Source organism: Taudactylus pleione, unplaced genomic scaffold, assembly GCF_031769625.1.
Source record: "Taudactylus pleione unplaced genomic scaffold, aTauple2 ptg001379l, whole genome shotgun sequence".
Taxonomy (NCBI): Eukaryota; Metazoa; Chordata; class Amphibia; order Anura; family Myobatrachidae; genus Taudactylus; species Taudactylus pleione.
The window spans coordinates 23,406-39,400 of record NW_028285779.1 but is presented as its reverse complement, the minus strand read 5'-3'; the positions used below and the strand labels follow the sequence as shown (position 1 = coordinate 39,400).

The 15,995-nt window shown below is 49.1% G+C and overlaps 1 protein-coding gene across 1 annotated transcript in view; it reads right to left on the bottom strand.

Annotated features, from left to right (window-relative positions):
* PRPF38A (pre-mRNA processing factor 38A) overlaps positions 1-15,995 on the bottom strand; it is a 41,779-nt gene that overhangs the window by 9,947 nt on the left and 15,837 nt on the right. Inside the window, exons 2-5 of the mRNA XM_088463462.1 lie at positions 14,785-14,906; positions 12,085-12,170; positions 11,867-11,977; positions 5,349-5,458 (exon numbers count right to left, since the gene is read on the bottom strand). Of these exons, the coding sequence (XP_088319588.1) occupies positions 5,349-5,458; positions 11,867-11,977; positions 12,085-12,170; positions 14,785-14,906 (429 nt within the window). The remainder of the gene's footprint in view (positions 1-5,348; positions 5,459-11,866; positions 11,978-12,084; positions 12,171-14,784; positions 14,907-15,995) is intronic.

Sequence of the window (15,995 nt, the reverse complement as noted above, 5' to 3'; positions counted from 1 at the left end):
CACTGCGCATTCATATACACTACACACTGCGCATTCATATACACTACACACAAGCAGAGGACTACACACTGCGCATTCATATACACTACACACTGCACATTCATATACACTACACACTGCGCATTCATATACACTACACACAAGCAGAGGACTATACACTGCGCATTCATATACACTACACACAAGCAGAGGACTACACACTGCGCATTCATATACACTACGCACTGCGCATTCATATACACTACACACAAGCAGAGGACTATACACTGCACACTGCGCATTCATATACACTACACACTACGCATTCATATACACTACACACTGCGCATTCATATACACTACACACAAGCAGAGGACTACACACTGCGCATTCATATACACTACACACTGCACATTCATATACACTACACACTGCGCATTCATATACACTACACACAAGCAGAGGACTATACACTGCGCATTCATATACACTACACACAAGCAGAGGACTACACACTGCGCATTCATATACACTACGCACTGCGCATTCATATACACTACGCACTGCGCATTCACATACACTACACACTGCGCATTCATATACACTACACACAAGCAGAGGACTATACACTGCGCATTCATATACACTACACACTGCACATTCATATACACTACACACAAGTAGAGGACTACACACTGCGCATTCATACACACTGCGCATTCATATACACTACACACTGCGCATTCATATACACTACACACTGCGCATTCATATACACTACACACAAGCAGAGGACTACACACTGCGCATTCATATACACTACACACAAGCAGAGGACTACACACTGCGCATTCATATACACTACACACTGCACATTCATATACACTACACACAAGTAGAGGACTACACACTGCGCATTCATACACACTGCGCATTCATATACACTACACACTGCGCATTCATATACACTACACACTGCGCATTCATATACACTACACACAAGCAGAGGACTATACACTGCACACTGCGCATTCATATACACTACACACTACGCATTCATATACACTACACACTGCGCATTCATATACACTACACACAAGCAGAGGACTACACACTGCGCATTCATATACACTACACACTGCACATTCATATACACTACACACTGCGCATTCATATACACTACACACAAGCAGAGGACTATACACTGCGCATTCATATACACTACACACAAGCAGAGGACTACACACTGCGCATTCATATACACTACGCACTGCGCATTCATATACACTACGCACTGCGCATTCACATACACTACACACAAGCAGAGGACTATACACTGCGCATTCATATACACTACACACAAGCAGAGGACTACACACTGCGCATTCATATACACTACACACTGCACATTCATATACACTACACACTGCGCATTCATATACACTACACACAAGCAGAGGACTATACACTGCGCATTCATATACACTACACACAAGCAGAGGACTACACACTGCGCATTCATATACACTACGCACTGCGCATTCATATACACTACGCACTGCGCATTCACATACACTACACACTGCGCATTCATATACACTACACACAAGCAGAGGACTATACACTGCGCATTCATATACACTACACACTGCACATTCATATACACTACACACAAGTAGAGGACTACACACTGCGCATTCATACACACTGCGCATTCATATACACTACACACTGCGCATTCATATACACTACACACTGCGCATTCATATACACTACACACAAGCAGAGGACTACACACTGCGCATTCATATACACTACACACAAGCAGAGGACTACACACTGCGCATTCATATACACTACACACTGCACATTCATATACACTACACACAAGTAGAGGACTACACACTGCGCATTCATACACACTGCGCATTCATATACACTACACACTGCGCATTCATATACACTACACACTGCGCATTCATATACACTACACACAAGCAGAGGACTACACACTGCGCATTCATATACACTACACACTGCACATTCATATACACTACACACTGCGCATTCATATACACTACACACAAGCAGAGGACTATACACTGCACACTGCGCATTCATATACACTACACACTACGCATTCATATACACTACACACTGCGCATTCATATACACTACACACAAGCAGAGGACTACACACTGCGCATTCATATACACTACACACTGCACATTCATATACACTACACACTGCGCATTCATATACACTACACACAAGCAGAGGACTATACACTGCGCATTCATATACACTACACACAAGCAGAGGACTACACACTGCGCATTCATATACACTACGCACTGCGCATTCATATACACTACGCACTGCGCATTCACATACACTACACACAAGCAGAGGACTATACACTGCGCATTCATATACACTACACACAAGCAGAGGACTACACACTGCGCATTCATATACACTACGCACTGCGCATTCACATACACTACGCACTGCGCATTCATATACACTACACACAAGCAGAGGACTACACACTGCGCATTCATATACACTACGCACTGCGCATTCATATACACTACGCACTGCGCATTCACATACACTACACACTGCGCATTCATATACACTACACACAAGCAGAGGACTATACACTGCGCATTCATATACACTACACACTGCGCATTCATATACACTACACACAAGTAGAGGACTACACACTGCGCATTCATACACACTGCGCATTCATATACACTACACACTGCGCATTCATATACACTACACACTGCGCATTCATATACACTACACACAAGCAGAGGACTACACACTGCGCATTCATATACACTACACACTGCACATTCATATACACTACACACTGCGCATTCATATACACTACACACAAGCAGAGGACTATACACTGCACACTGCGCATTCATATACACTACACACTACGCATTCATATACACTACACACTGCGCATTCATATACACTACACACAAGCAGAGGACTACACACTGCGCATTCATATACACTACACACTGCACATTCATATACACTACACACAAGCAGAGGACTACACACTGCGCATTCATATACACTACACATTCATATACACTACACACTGCGCATTCATATACACTACACACAAGCAGAGGACTATACACTGCACACTGCACATTCATATACACTACACACAAGCAGAGGACTACACACTGCGCATTCATATACACTACACACTGCACATTCATATACACTACACACTGCGCATTCATATACACTACACACAAGCAGAGGACTATACACTGCACACTGCGCATTCATATACACTACACACTACGCATTCATATACACTACACACTGCGCATTCATATACACTACGCACTGCGCATTCATATACACTACGCACTGCGCATTCACATACACTACACACTGCGCATTCATATACACTACACACAAGCAGAGGACTATACACTGCGCATTCATATACACTACACACTGCGCATTCATATACACTACACACAAGTAGAGGACTACACACTGCGCATTCATACACACTGCGCATTCATATACACTACACACTGCGCATTCATATACACTACACACTGCGCATTCATATACACTACACACAAGCAGAGGACTACACACTGCGCATTCATATACACTACACACTGCACATTCATATACACTACACACAAGCAGAGGACTACACACTGCGCATTCATATACACTACACATTCATATACACTACACACTGCGCATTCATATACACTACACACAAGCAGAGGACTATACACTGCACACTGCACATTCATATACACTACACACAAGCAGAGGACTACACACTGCGCATTCATATACACTACACACTGCACATTCATATACACTACACACAAGCAGAGGACTACACACTGCGCATTCATATACACTACACACAAGCAGAGGACTACACACTGCGCATTCATATACACTACACACTGCACATTCATATACACTACACACAAGCAGAGGACTATACACTGCACACTGCGCATTCATATACACTACACACTACGCATTCATATACACTACACACTGCGCATTCATATACACTACACACAAGCAGAGGACTACACACTGCGCATTCATATACACTACACACTGCACATTCATATACACTACACACTGCACACTCATATACACTACACACAAGCAGAGGACTATACACTGCACACTCATATACACTACACACTGCACACTCATATACACTACACACTGCACACTCATATACACTACACACTGCACACTCATATACACTACACACTGCACATTCATATACACTACACACTGCACATTCATATACACTACACACTGCACATTCATATACACTACACACTGCACATTCATATACACTACACACTGCACATCCATATACACTACACACTGCACATCCATATACACTACACACAAGCAGAGGACTATACACTGCACACAAGCAGAGGACTATACACTGCACACAAGCAGAGGACTATACACTGCACACTGCGCATTCATATACACTACACACTGCGCATCCATATACACTACACACAAGCAGAGGACTACACACTGCACATTCATATACACTACACACTGCGCATCCATATACACTACACACAAGCAGAGGACTACACACTGGAGAAGCATATAGACATATAAAAGGCAGAATCTCCACATGGGGCAATACCGGGCAGGGGAAGGGCATGGGGCAATACTGTTAAGGTGCATACACTTATTTTTACGTAGTCGTTATGGTTAAATAGTTACAAAAAAATAAAATAAACAATCGGTCAGTTTATGAGTTATACCGATGAACGATAATCACAAATGCGCACTCCCGTTAGTAGTTATCATTCATTTCAGACTGTCCAACATGGCGATTTTCATTAATGGAAGGAACATTATTCGTTCATCATTCAAAAAATCGTTCACTTTTCAAGGGAAAATCTGACATAAAACCGTCGGTTACAGAATGGTTACGTGCGCGCGCCTATAGTCACTCATTGTCCACATACATCTACTGTGCAAAAGCCACTCACAGGCTAAGCCAGGATTACATGCCCTTCTACCTGCCCGCCGCAACACACTGAGCGCAGATAGGAGGGGGGAATAGCTTCCACTATGTCAGGTGTGCCCATCGGCAGTACACGGCTCGGCGTGGGGGCGCGCGGGCGTGTAAGAAATTTCTAAAAACGTTAATGCCTGCACTCATTTATTTCTCTAATAGCCATTTTAAAAGGGCCTTCAAGTAGCCGGCACACAATCTGTAACATCTGGGTAACTGGTCAGCAGAACATATACTCAGGTTTATAGTGCAGAGATTACGCGCACTCTAATTACCTTCTAGGTGAACGGCTGCGACTTCTCCGATAGCGAGGTGAAGGAGACCTGCGTGGTCTGTCTAGGTCACGGTAGCTGCGCCTATGATGATCAGGAGAAGGATCTCTGCCCTGTAACAGACCGGTTGGGAGGGGAATCATTACTGCCAGTCTCAGACAGGTGAATTTCAGCATTTGACTACGGTAGAAAGAGACAGCCTGTGTGTTCTTATACTACATTTTCTGATGTGTATGTAAGTGACAGAGAATAATCTATAGCACCCATGATAATCCGTCTAGTTCCTCACAGTGTGGGAGTGGGTTTCTTCCCCGTCACCCTATACATAATGTGATGGGGCTACATCCAGACAGATTCTTCATATGTTCTACTTCATGCCCAGCTCATCTCTCAGACCTGTACAAATCATACATTGTAATGTTCTTTTATTTTCCCATCTGACAGACTGGAGACAAAATATAGATGTATAAAATTGAGAGCATCAGAAAAACAAGAGATATGGTAAGAACTTACCTTTGTTATCTCTGTTTCTACGAAGTCCATAGGGGGTCCACAGGGTTGACCTTGGGGTTATAGCTGGAACAGGATCCATGGGCACCACACAGTTAAGCTTTTAGCTCCCAGGATGCACTTGGGTCCTCCTCTATACCCCGCCCCCAAGCCACAGGCACCTCAGTTGGTAAGCAGCCTAGGCCGGAGGAGAATATGGAACAGACAGAAGGAAGACTGGAACACACAAGAAACCATACTCACAGCAATAGGAGACGGAAAACCGGTGACCAGCCACACAGCCCATTTGAAGCCAGGTGCGTCAGGGCGGGCGCCCTGTGGACCCTATGGACTTCGTAGAAACAGAGATAACAAAGGTAAGTTCTTACCATATCTCTTGTTTTCTACTTCAGGGTCCATAGGGGGTCCACAGGGTTGACCTTGGGGATGTCCCAAAGCAGTTCAACTAAGGGCGGGGACGCTCCTGTGCTGAAAGGAGCACCCGGCGCCCAAAGGAAGCATCCTGAGAGGCGAAGGTGTCAAACGCATAGAACCTCAAAAACGTTTGAATAGAAGACCAAGTGGCCGCCTTACACAGCTGAACAGCAGAAGCGCCACGTCTAGCAGCCCAAGAGGGACCCACAGAACGAGTGGAATGAGCCTTAACAGAGGCTGGCACAGGTAAACCCTCTTGTGCATAAGCCTCACAAATAACGGAACGAAGCCAACGGGCTAACGTTTGTTTGTTGGCAGGCCAACCCCTCTTGTGAAAACCAAAGAGGATAAACAAGGAATCAGACTTCCTAACCGAAGCCGTCCGGTCTACATAAATTCTAAGCGCCCGGACCACATCTAAGGAAGTCTCACCGGCTGAAAGACCAGGGGACTGAAAAGCTAGCACAACAAGTTCCTGATTAATATGGAACTTCGAGACCACTTTGGGCAAAAACTCAGGACGAGTGCGGAGCACCGCTCTGTCCTGGTGAAAAATCAGGAAAGGAGGGCGACAGGAAAGCGCCCCCAATTCAGACACCCTCCTGGCCGAAGCAATTGCCAGGAGAAAAACCGTCTTAAATGTCAGCCACTTGAGCTCCACCGACTCAAGAGGCTCAAACGGAGGACCCTGCAGGACCCGTAGCACCACCGCCAAGTCCCAAGGAGCCACAGGAGGCACAAAGGGAGGCTGGATCCTGAGAACACCCTGGAAAAAGGTGTGAACGTCTGGTAGTATTGCAATCCGCCGTTGAAACCACACGGACAAGGCGGACACATGAACCTTCAGAGATGCAAGGCGTAAGCCGAGATCCAATCCTGACTGAAGAAATTCCAAGATCCTAGAAACTCGGAACACCTGAGGATCATAATGTCTGGACTCACACCACTGAAAGTAAGTGTGCCACACTCTGTGATAAATCCGTGCTGAAGCAGGCTTGCGTGCCCTGAGCATGGTACCAATAACCGAACTGGAAAAGCCCCGAGACCTCAAGACGGCTGTCTCAAGAGCCACGCCGTCAAAGACAGCCGACCCAGATCCGGGTAAAGGCAGGGCCCCTGAGACAACAGGTCCCGGCGCTGAGGAAGAAAGTACGGAGCGTCGATGGAGAGGCTCCTGAGATCGGAGTACCAAGGACGTCTGGGCCACGCCGGAGCTACCAGCACGAGCATGCCGCCGTCCTGCTTGAATTTCCGCAGAACCCGAGGAAGCAGGGATAGCGGAGGAAACAGATACGCCAGGTGAAACGTCCATTTCACCGACAGCGCGTCCACCAGACTTGCGCCTGCGTCTCTTGTCCTTGACCCGTAAACGGGCAACTTGTGATTGTGACGGGAGGCCATCAAGTCCAGCTCCGGCAGTCCCCACCTGTCCACGAGTAGCTGAAACACCTCTGGGTGAAGCGACCATTCCCCGGGATGCACGTCGTGACGGCTGAGGAAGTCCGCCTCCCAATTGAGGACTCCGGGGATGAAGACCGCCGAGATCGCCGGAATGTGACCCTCCGCCCAAGTCAGGATACGAGACACCTCCGACATCGCTGCCTGACTGCGAGTTCCGCCTTGGTGGTTGATATACGCCACCGTGGTGGCGTTGTCGGACTGCACCTGTACCGCCCTTCCGTGAAGAGCGGGGCCGGACGACTGCAGGGCCCGGTATACTGCCCGCAGTTCCAGGATGTTGATGGGGAGAAGTGCTTCTTCCGCTGACCAACGACCCTGAAGCGACAAAGAGCCGGTCACTGCCACCAAGCCAAAGATTGCCGAACGTCCGGAGACAACACCAGCATCTGAGAGCGGATCCGGTGAGGTAACCCGTTCCATTCTGATAGAATCAGCCCCTGCAGGGGCCGGGAATGGAACTGGGCAAATTCCACCATGTCGAATGTCGACACCATGGACCCCAGAACTCTCATAGCCGAATGGACCGACAGGCGGCAACGGCTCAGGCAACTGTGTATCCGCAGCTGTAGGGAGGCGACCTTCTCCGGAGTCAGGAAGATCCTTTGCTGACGCGAATCCAGCAGGGCTCCCAAATGAACCATCCGCTGAGATGGAATCAGGGAGGACTTTTTCCAATTTATCAACCACCCGTGTGCTTGCAGGCAAGCGATCGTCAGCTGGAGATGTTGAAGCAGTACCTCCGGGGAGCTCGCCAGCAACAGGAGGTCGTCCAGATACGGCAGCAGCCGTACATTCTGGTTTCGAAGATGTGCGGCCATGACCGCCATAATCTTCGTGAACACCCTCGGTGCCGTGGAGAGACCAAAGGGTAGCGCCCGGAACTGATAGTGGTGTTGAAGGATAGCGAACCTCAGATACCGCTGGTGTGAAGATGCTATCGGAACATGGAGGTAGGCGTCCTGGATGTCCAGGGACACCATGTAATCTCCCGGTTCCATCGCCAGAATGATGGAACGTAACGTTTCCATCCTGAACTTGGGAACTCTGAGGAATCTGTTCAGAGACTTCAAGTTGAGGATAGGGCGATGAGAACCATTGGGTTTCTGCACCAGAAACAGAGACGAATAATACCCCGTCCCTCGTTGTGATAGAGAAACGGGAACAATGACCCCTGCTTTCAGCAAGGACTCTATAGCCTCCTGAACCTGTAACGCCTTGGTCTTGTCCTGAGAAGGACTTGTGCAGAAAAACTGGTGGGGTGGTCTGTGCCGAAAAGACAGGGCGTACCCCTGGGAGACCACTTCTCGAACCCAGGCATTCGTGGTGGTATTGTGCCAGCACTGGGCAAATAGAAGAAGTCGGCCTCCCACTCTGAGGTCCCCCAGAGGGAGGCCCGTCCCATCAGGCCGCAGGTTTATCTTCCTGCTTGGAAGAAGGGCGCCGAGCACTCCAGACTTGCTTCTTGGGTTTAGAGGCAGTCTTACTCGCAGACTGTCTCGGGAAGGACTGACCTTTCGCCTTACCCTGAACCCGAAAGGAACGAAAAGCCGAACTCCGAACCTTAGCAGGCAGTGCCGCTGAAGGGAGGAAGGCCGACTTGGATTTAGCCAGGGTGTCCACTATTTTGTCCAAGTCCGGACCAAATAGTAATTCACCATTGAAAGGTAAGGCCTCCAGACCCTTCTTTGAATCAGAGTCCGCTCTCCAGGACCGCAACCACAAGGATCGGCGGCCAGACACCGCTGCAGCCGATACCCGCAAGGTCAGCAGACTAGCATCTAAAGAAGCTTCACCAATGTAAGAAGCAGCGTCCCTCATTTGTCCCAACAACGTCCGCTGGACATCCGGAGCGTCGTCTGGGAAGGTATCTTCCAATGCATTGGCCCACCCCTCAATGGCCTTGGCCACCCAGGAGATGGCCATGGATGGTCGGGCCACCGCCCCGGAGAGGGAGTAAATAGACTTTAAGCAAGTCTCAACTTTCCTGTCCGTGGGATCCTTCAGCGAGGATATCGACGGTAATGGTAAGGTGGCGCCCCGAGTTAAACGGGTGACATGGGAATCCACCGCCGGTGGAGTTTCCCATTTTTTACAATGTGCCTCAGGGACGGGGTAATTAGAAGCCAACCGCTTCTGAGGAAGAAATCTCTTACTGGGCGCCTGCCAAGCTACCGCCATATGATCAGTCAACTGATCCGACAGGGGAAACACCGCAGAAGCCACCTTAGTTTTTTTGAAACTAGGAAACTTCGACTTAGGAACCGGTGCCTCATCCTCTATAAGAAGAATAGCTTGCACCGCCCTAACTAGTGCTCGCACATTAATGGACGACTTGGTATCCATTTCCTGGACCGAGGCGTCCGAGTCAGTGTCATCAGGGACCTCCCCATCATCTGAGGAACCCTCTGAGTCCGATACCTGAGCAGCCCGTGTCATGAGTGGGCGTTTAGAAATCCTAGAAGGCATGTCAGTCTGCAACATTGACTGAAAAGCCGAGGAAGCGGCCGCCAAATTTTGCACGGAGTTGGAGAGCACATCCACCCATGGTGGAGGCGTCGCCATAGGGGCCTGAAAAGGTACCACAGGCTGCTGCGGCACAGGGGAAGCCTGTATATACATAGGCAACCCCGCATAGGGACCAACTGATTGAGACCCAGGAGGACTCCGCAATAACTGCGGGACACCCGGGGAATGGGGGATGGTCGGCTGGGGCACCGCCCTAGTAGGGAGAGCAGTCGGGACCGACAGACGGTCCGCAATAGACACCAGCACTTGAGAAAACATCGCCCACGGTGGTTCCTGCACCAGAGAAGGTCTGGATGGGCCAGGAGCCACCTGGCATCGACTACACAGGCCATCCTGTGACAAATCCTCCCTATCTACTCCTGCAGAACAGCGTCCGCAGGAGGCCAACACCGGAGCCACTGAGCGCTCAACCTCCTCGTCTGACATGACAGAATATATTATATATCTGGCACCAGGGTAGAAGTAAAACGCACTCACCGGTGTGCTGAACAACAGCCCACAATATGGCACTGAGTAGCACACAACTGTATGTGACGGACCTCACAAATACGTGATCTATATAAGTGAGGTCAGTAGAAACGCCCCTCCCCCACACACCTGTAGGGATTGTAGGAGAAGTAAAGGGATAGGTATAAGCTGACAGTAAGCGGAAAATAAGCACAGACAGGCAGCACTAGCAAAAGTCACATACCATGCAGGAAGATATACTCACTGCACCTTTACACTACAATCAACCTGCCCAGATTCAGTGTCTGGGAGGGCTATAGTGCTGTGTACACTGTCCTTAATCAGGGGAGAGGTACACAGGGGGACCGGTCCGCGTGCTCCCTGAGATCTGCGCTGCCACTGGGAAAATGGCCGCTGGAGACCTCAGAGGAGGAGTGGCCGTGTAACTGCAGCTCAGCGACGCCAGACTGCGTGCTGAAAGGCGCGCTGAGCTGAGGGGAGGAGCCGCTGAACAGGGAAGGCTTCCTCCCCTGGCTGGCCATAACCCCAGGGATGCTGGCTTCCCGCTTGCCCCTTTATCCCTGGTGGTCTAGTGGTCCCACGGGTTATGGGGGGGGCCCGCCGCCACTGCCAGCAGCCTCCGGTCTGTTCCCCGGACCGGAGGCTAAAGGACTGCATTTAAGGCATTCCGCGCACCGCCGCTAGCCAGCGACGCGCGGCTTACCTGAATCCCCGGCGACTCCGGCAGCAGTCCTGGGAGGTGGACAGAGTCCGGCTAGTACGGACTCTGCCCTCCCGCCGCGATCCCCAGATCAGTACTGGCGTCGCGGCGCCAGTCGGGGATCAGAGCGGCAGCGTGGGCGTCTGTACAGACAGCCCTTCGCTGCCGTCTGTAGTAAAAATAGATTAAAAATAAATAAAATCTAACTTAAAATAAAAAGCTTCTGGGGGCTGCTCCTGCAGCCCCCCTGCGCGGTGACCGACTCCGGCCGGGCACCAGCTTACACTGAGGTGCCTGTGGCTCGGGGGCGGGGTATAGAGGAGGACCCAAGTGCATCCTGGGAGCTAAAAGCTTAACTGTGTGGTGCCCATGGATCCTGTTCCAGCTATAACCCCAAGGTCAACCCTGTGAACCCCCTATGGACCCTGAAGTAGAAACCAACCTTTTCATCTTCATCATCTTCTTCCTCGCTGGATTCTACATCATCCATGTCTTCTTCAAGAGCACTAACACGAGGGTCCAGCTGCTCAGTCTCCTCCAGCACGTAACGTTTCTAGGAAGGAAACAGACAGACGTTATGGCGCAAAACCACTTTCATTCCCAATGTTGGCCAACCAAAGCAGCCCAAATCCGCAGCTGTGACAAGATGTGCACACTTACCTGTAACCGTGGTAATATAATGTCACAGATCCGTTCACTATGAAGCAGTTCATCTATGAACTCATCCACATGCATCAGTTCAAAATCTGAGAAAGTAAGAGAATTAGATGAACCATTTCCTAACACAAAGTACAACCATGGGTAGGACACGGCATAGGCTAAATCTGCTGCCCTGTCAGTCAGGACACTAAACGCCTGGCCTCAAGGACAACAGGAACTCACCACCCACTGACCTGACAGAGAATGGGAGCTAAAGACCCCTCAACCTCAAAGCTTCTCTTAAACTTGGAGGCTACTGATGCCAAACTCCTATCCTGGTCCTCCGCTGTCAGACTCACCCAATGCATCACCTCACACTCCAGTGGTCACTCCCTAGATCTCATTTTCCCACAGGCGCAAAATCAGTGACTTCAGCAACTCCGCCTTCCCTCTCTCTGATCACCTCTCTCCTGTAGCCTTCCCATATTCTCCTCTCCCAGCACACTACCTCACGCACCGCTTTCCTCCATCACTACTTGCCTTGACCAGGCTCCCTCTGTACAATTCTGCCCTGGACTCTAGTGCCTCATGTGTCACTTGTAGCCTCTGTCAGTCCTTTCACCAAACTGGACACTTCAAATTCACCAGGTACCTCCAAAAATGCTATCACACCGCTGAGTGACACTGGAGGTCACGCGGTGTTGCAGACTTCATACATTTCACCTATGGCTTTGCCCTCTCTCTCTTGAAACAAATCTTATTTCAGGTCTCTCATCTCCTCCCAGTCATCCACTGCCTGCCAACTGTCTCAATAGCCACCCTGTCAAAGCGTGATGGGCCAGACAGATGAAATCACGGACCCAGAGATCGAAGATCCGGCCGCAGAGGAAGACGCAGCGGATAGTTGGAGAAGATCCATGTACCAAGCCTGCCTCGGACAATTGACAGCTACCAGGATCACCATCTCGTCCTTCGACTTTTGGAGGTCCTATGGAATCAGCGAGAGCTGGGGAGAGAGGGGGGGGGGGGGGGATAACGTACATGAAATAGAAAGTTCACCAGACAGTCTAGACGTCCACCAGAAAAGACTCCCGAATCCGTGGTGTGAGAGCAATAACCTCGGCAGCTAGTGGTTGTGCCGAGACACCATCAAGTCATTGTCAGTCAAGCCCCAGCGAAGAACTAGGAACTGAAAGGCGTCTGGATGAATGTCCTGGTGGCTGAGGAAGTCCACACCCAATTCTGGACTCCAGGGTTGAAAATTGCTGACAGAGCCGGAAGATGACACTCTGCCCAGTTGAGGATGAGTCTCAACTTCATGGCGCCGCGACTGCGAGTGGCGTCCTGATGGTTTATGTAGATGACGGCTGTCACATTGTTGGACTGTACCTGGTCCGGACAATACTGGATGAGCAGCACAGTGAGACAAATAGCTATGAAGATCGCTCGGAACTCCAGAATGTTGTTCGGTAGCCGGCTCTCTTGAGCCGGCCACTGACCCTGTAAGGTCTGCTGACCGGTTACTGCACCCCACCCGCAAAGACTTGCGTAAGTGGTAAGGAAGACCGTTCTGAATCTAAAAAGGGACAGTCCTTGTACAGGTGAGACCTCTCAAGAGGATGATAGTCTGCGTCTTGAGCTGCTGATACGACTTCATCCACTGGGACAGAACTTCCAGCTGAAGAGGCCAGGAGTGGAACTGGGCATACTCCATCATGTCGAAGGTAGAGACAAGAGAGCCCAGGGTGTGCATGCAAAAGTGTATTGACACTCAGCGATGAATTAAGAACTTGCGAATCCTGGCCTGCCTTTCTGCCGTGAGGAAGACCCACTCAACTTCGGAATCCAACCCCCAAAACGGCACATATGCTGCGACAGAGTCCAGAAAGATTTCTCCCGATTGGTGATCCATCCGTGGGACTGGAGAAGATCTATTGTGAGACGTGTGTTCCCTGAGGACTTGCGGTGACCGGGCAAGGATCAGTAGGTCTCCTGGATAAGGTAGAATCCTGCTCCTCTTGGCCGCAAATGACCTGCCATGCCCGCCCTTTCATGAAGACACAAGGAGCTGTGGAAAAACCAAATGGCAATGCGACAAAATTGTAAATGTTCCCCTCGGACCGGAAACCTGACGAAGTGCTAGTGACTGAGCCGAATAGAGACATTGAAATAGGCGTCCTGGATGTCCCCGGGTCCAGCGCCAGAGTGACAGAACGTAGAGACTCCACACGGAATCTGGAGACCCGCAAGAGGGTCTTCAAGTTGAGGATTGGCTGGAAGGAACCGTTCAGCTTCTGAACCAAGAAGAGGTTGGTATAAAAGCCCTTGCCTCTCTGAGACAGGGGAACTGGAACTCAGGGGGTGTAATGTGCGATCTTTTAACTTGAAGACCGCATATTACACCTCCTTCATGCAGTGCAGGGGCCATGCAGGCTGTTGCTATAAAGCACAGCCCCCGACCGTCCGTGGTTGTCATTCCACAAGCGTCCTTCAATTATTTTTTCAGGGTATAGGGGAAACGGAGCCTGGGCTGCTGGGAGAAAAAAACATTACCGGTTTGGTGTCCCCGAACTCCTACTCTAGCCTACACCCACTGTCTAAAGCCTGTGTCCCTATGGTGAGAAAAATGGATATTAATTCACAAAATATATAGTAAAATGATTTGCATGTAAACAAAGGTTAAACACAAAGCTACAGACACCGTGACAATAAAAGAATTACCTCCGTTCCTGTTCTGAGTTTTGATTTTCCGATAATCATTATACAGTGGCTCAAGATATTTGTAACAGTCACTGGCGGTGCCCGTCAGGCGCATGTACAGGGCTCCTAGTGCACGAACATACCTGTCAGAATGGGAGGAGCACAGAACTCAGCGCATACAACGGTCCCAACTAAAACACCATTGTTTAGGTTAAGAAGAGTCAGTTTTACACCAACACGTGTTGTAATAAAGATCATGGTGCCATCTTCACTCGTTACAGTAAAGCCCAGGACACAATGGAGCGATATCGGGCCGATATGCCGTTTCATCATGACGTTGCGCCTACATCGCTCAGTGCGTATCACGATAGCTAGCGATGGTTGTCAGGTTTGATATGCTTTCCATCAAATCTAGCGATATCGCTAGCGGCCAATCTATTGTTAATGAATGACGTAACTGTGATCGTTCATTAAAGTCAATCACTATTCATGGGCATTCATTACAATGTTGGAATGAAAGCCGAACGCTCCAGTGTGTACCAAGCCCTACACTATGAGTAATCCCTATGCAATCCAATGCACTAAGAAGTACTGTTACCTCCATCATTACACTCAGCAGAAGTACTACATGTCATACTGTTACCTCCCATCATTACACACAGCAGAAGTACTGTTACCTCCCATCATTACACACAGCAGAAGTACTACATGTCATACAGTTACCTCCATCATTACACAGAGCAGAAGTACTGCATGTCATACGGTTACCTCCATCATTACACACAGCAGAACTACTACATGTCATACTGTTACCTCCATCATTACACACAGCAGAAGTACTGCATGTCATACTGTTACCTCCATCATTACACACAGCAGAAGTACTACATGTCATACGGTTACCTCCATCATTACACACAGCAGAAGTACTGCATGTCATACTGTTACCTCCATCATTACACACAGCAGAAGTACTGCATGTCATACTGTTACCTCCATCATTACACACAGCAGAAGTACTACATGTCATACTGTTACCTCCCATTACACACAGCAGAAAAACTACATGTCATACTGTTACCTCCATCATTACACACAGCAGAAGTACTGCATGTCATACTGTTACCTCCATCATTACACACAGCAGAAGTACTACATGTCATACTGTTACCTCCCATCATTACACACAGCAGAAGTACTGCATGTCATACTGTTACCTCCATCATTACACA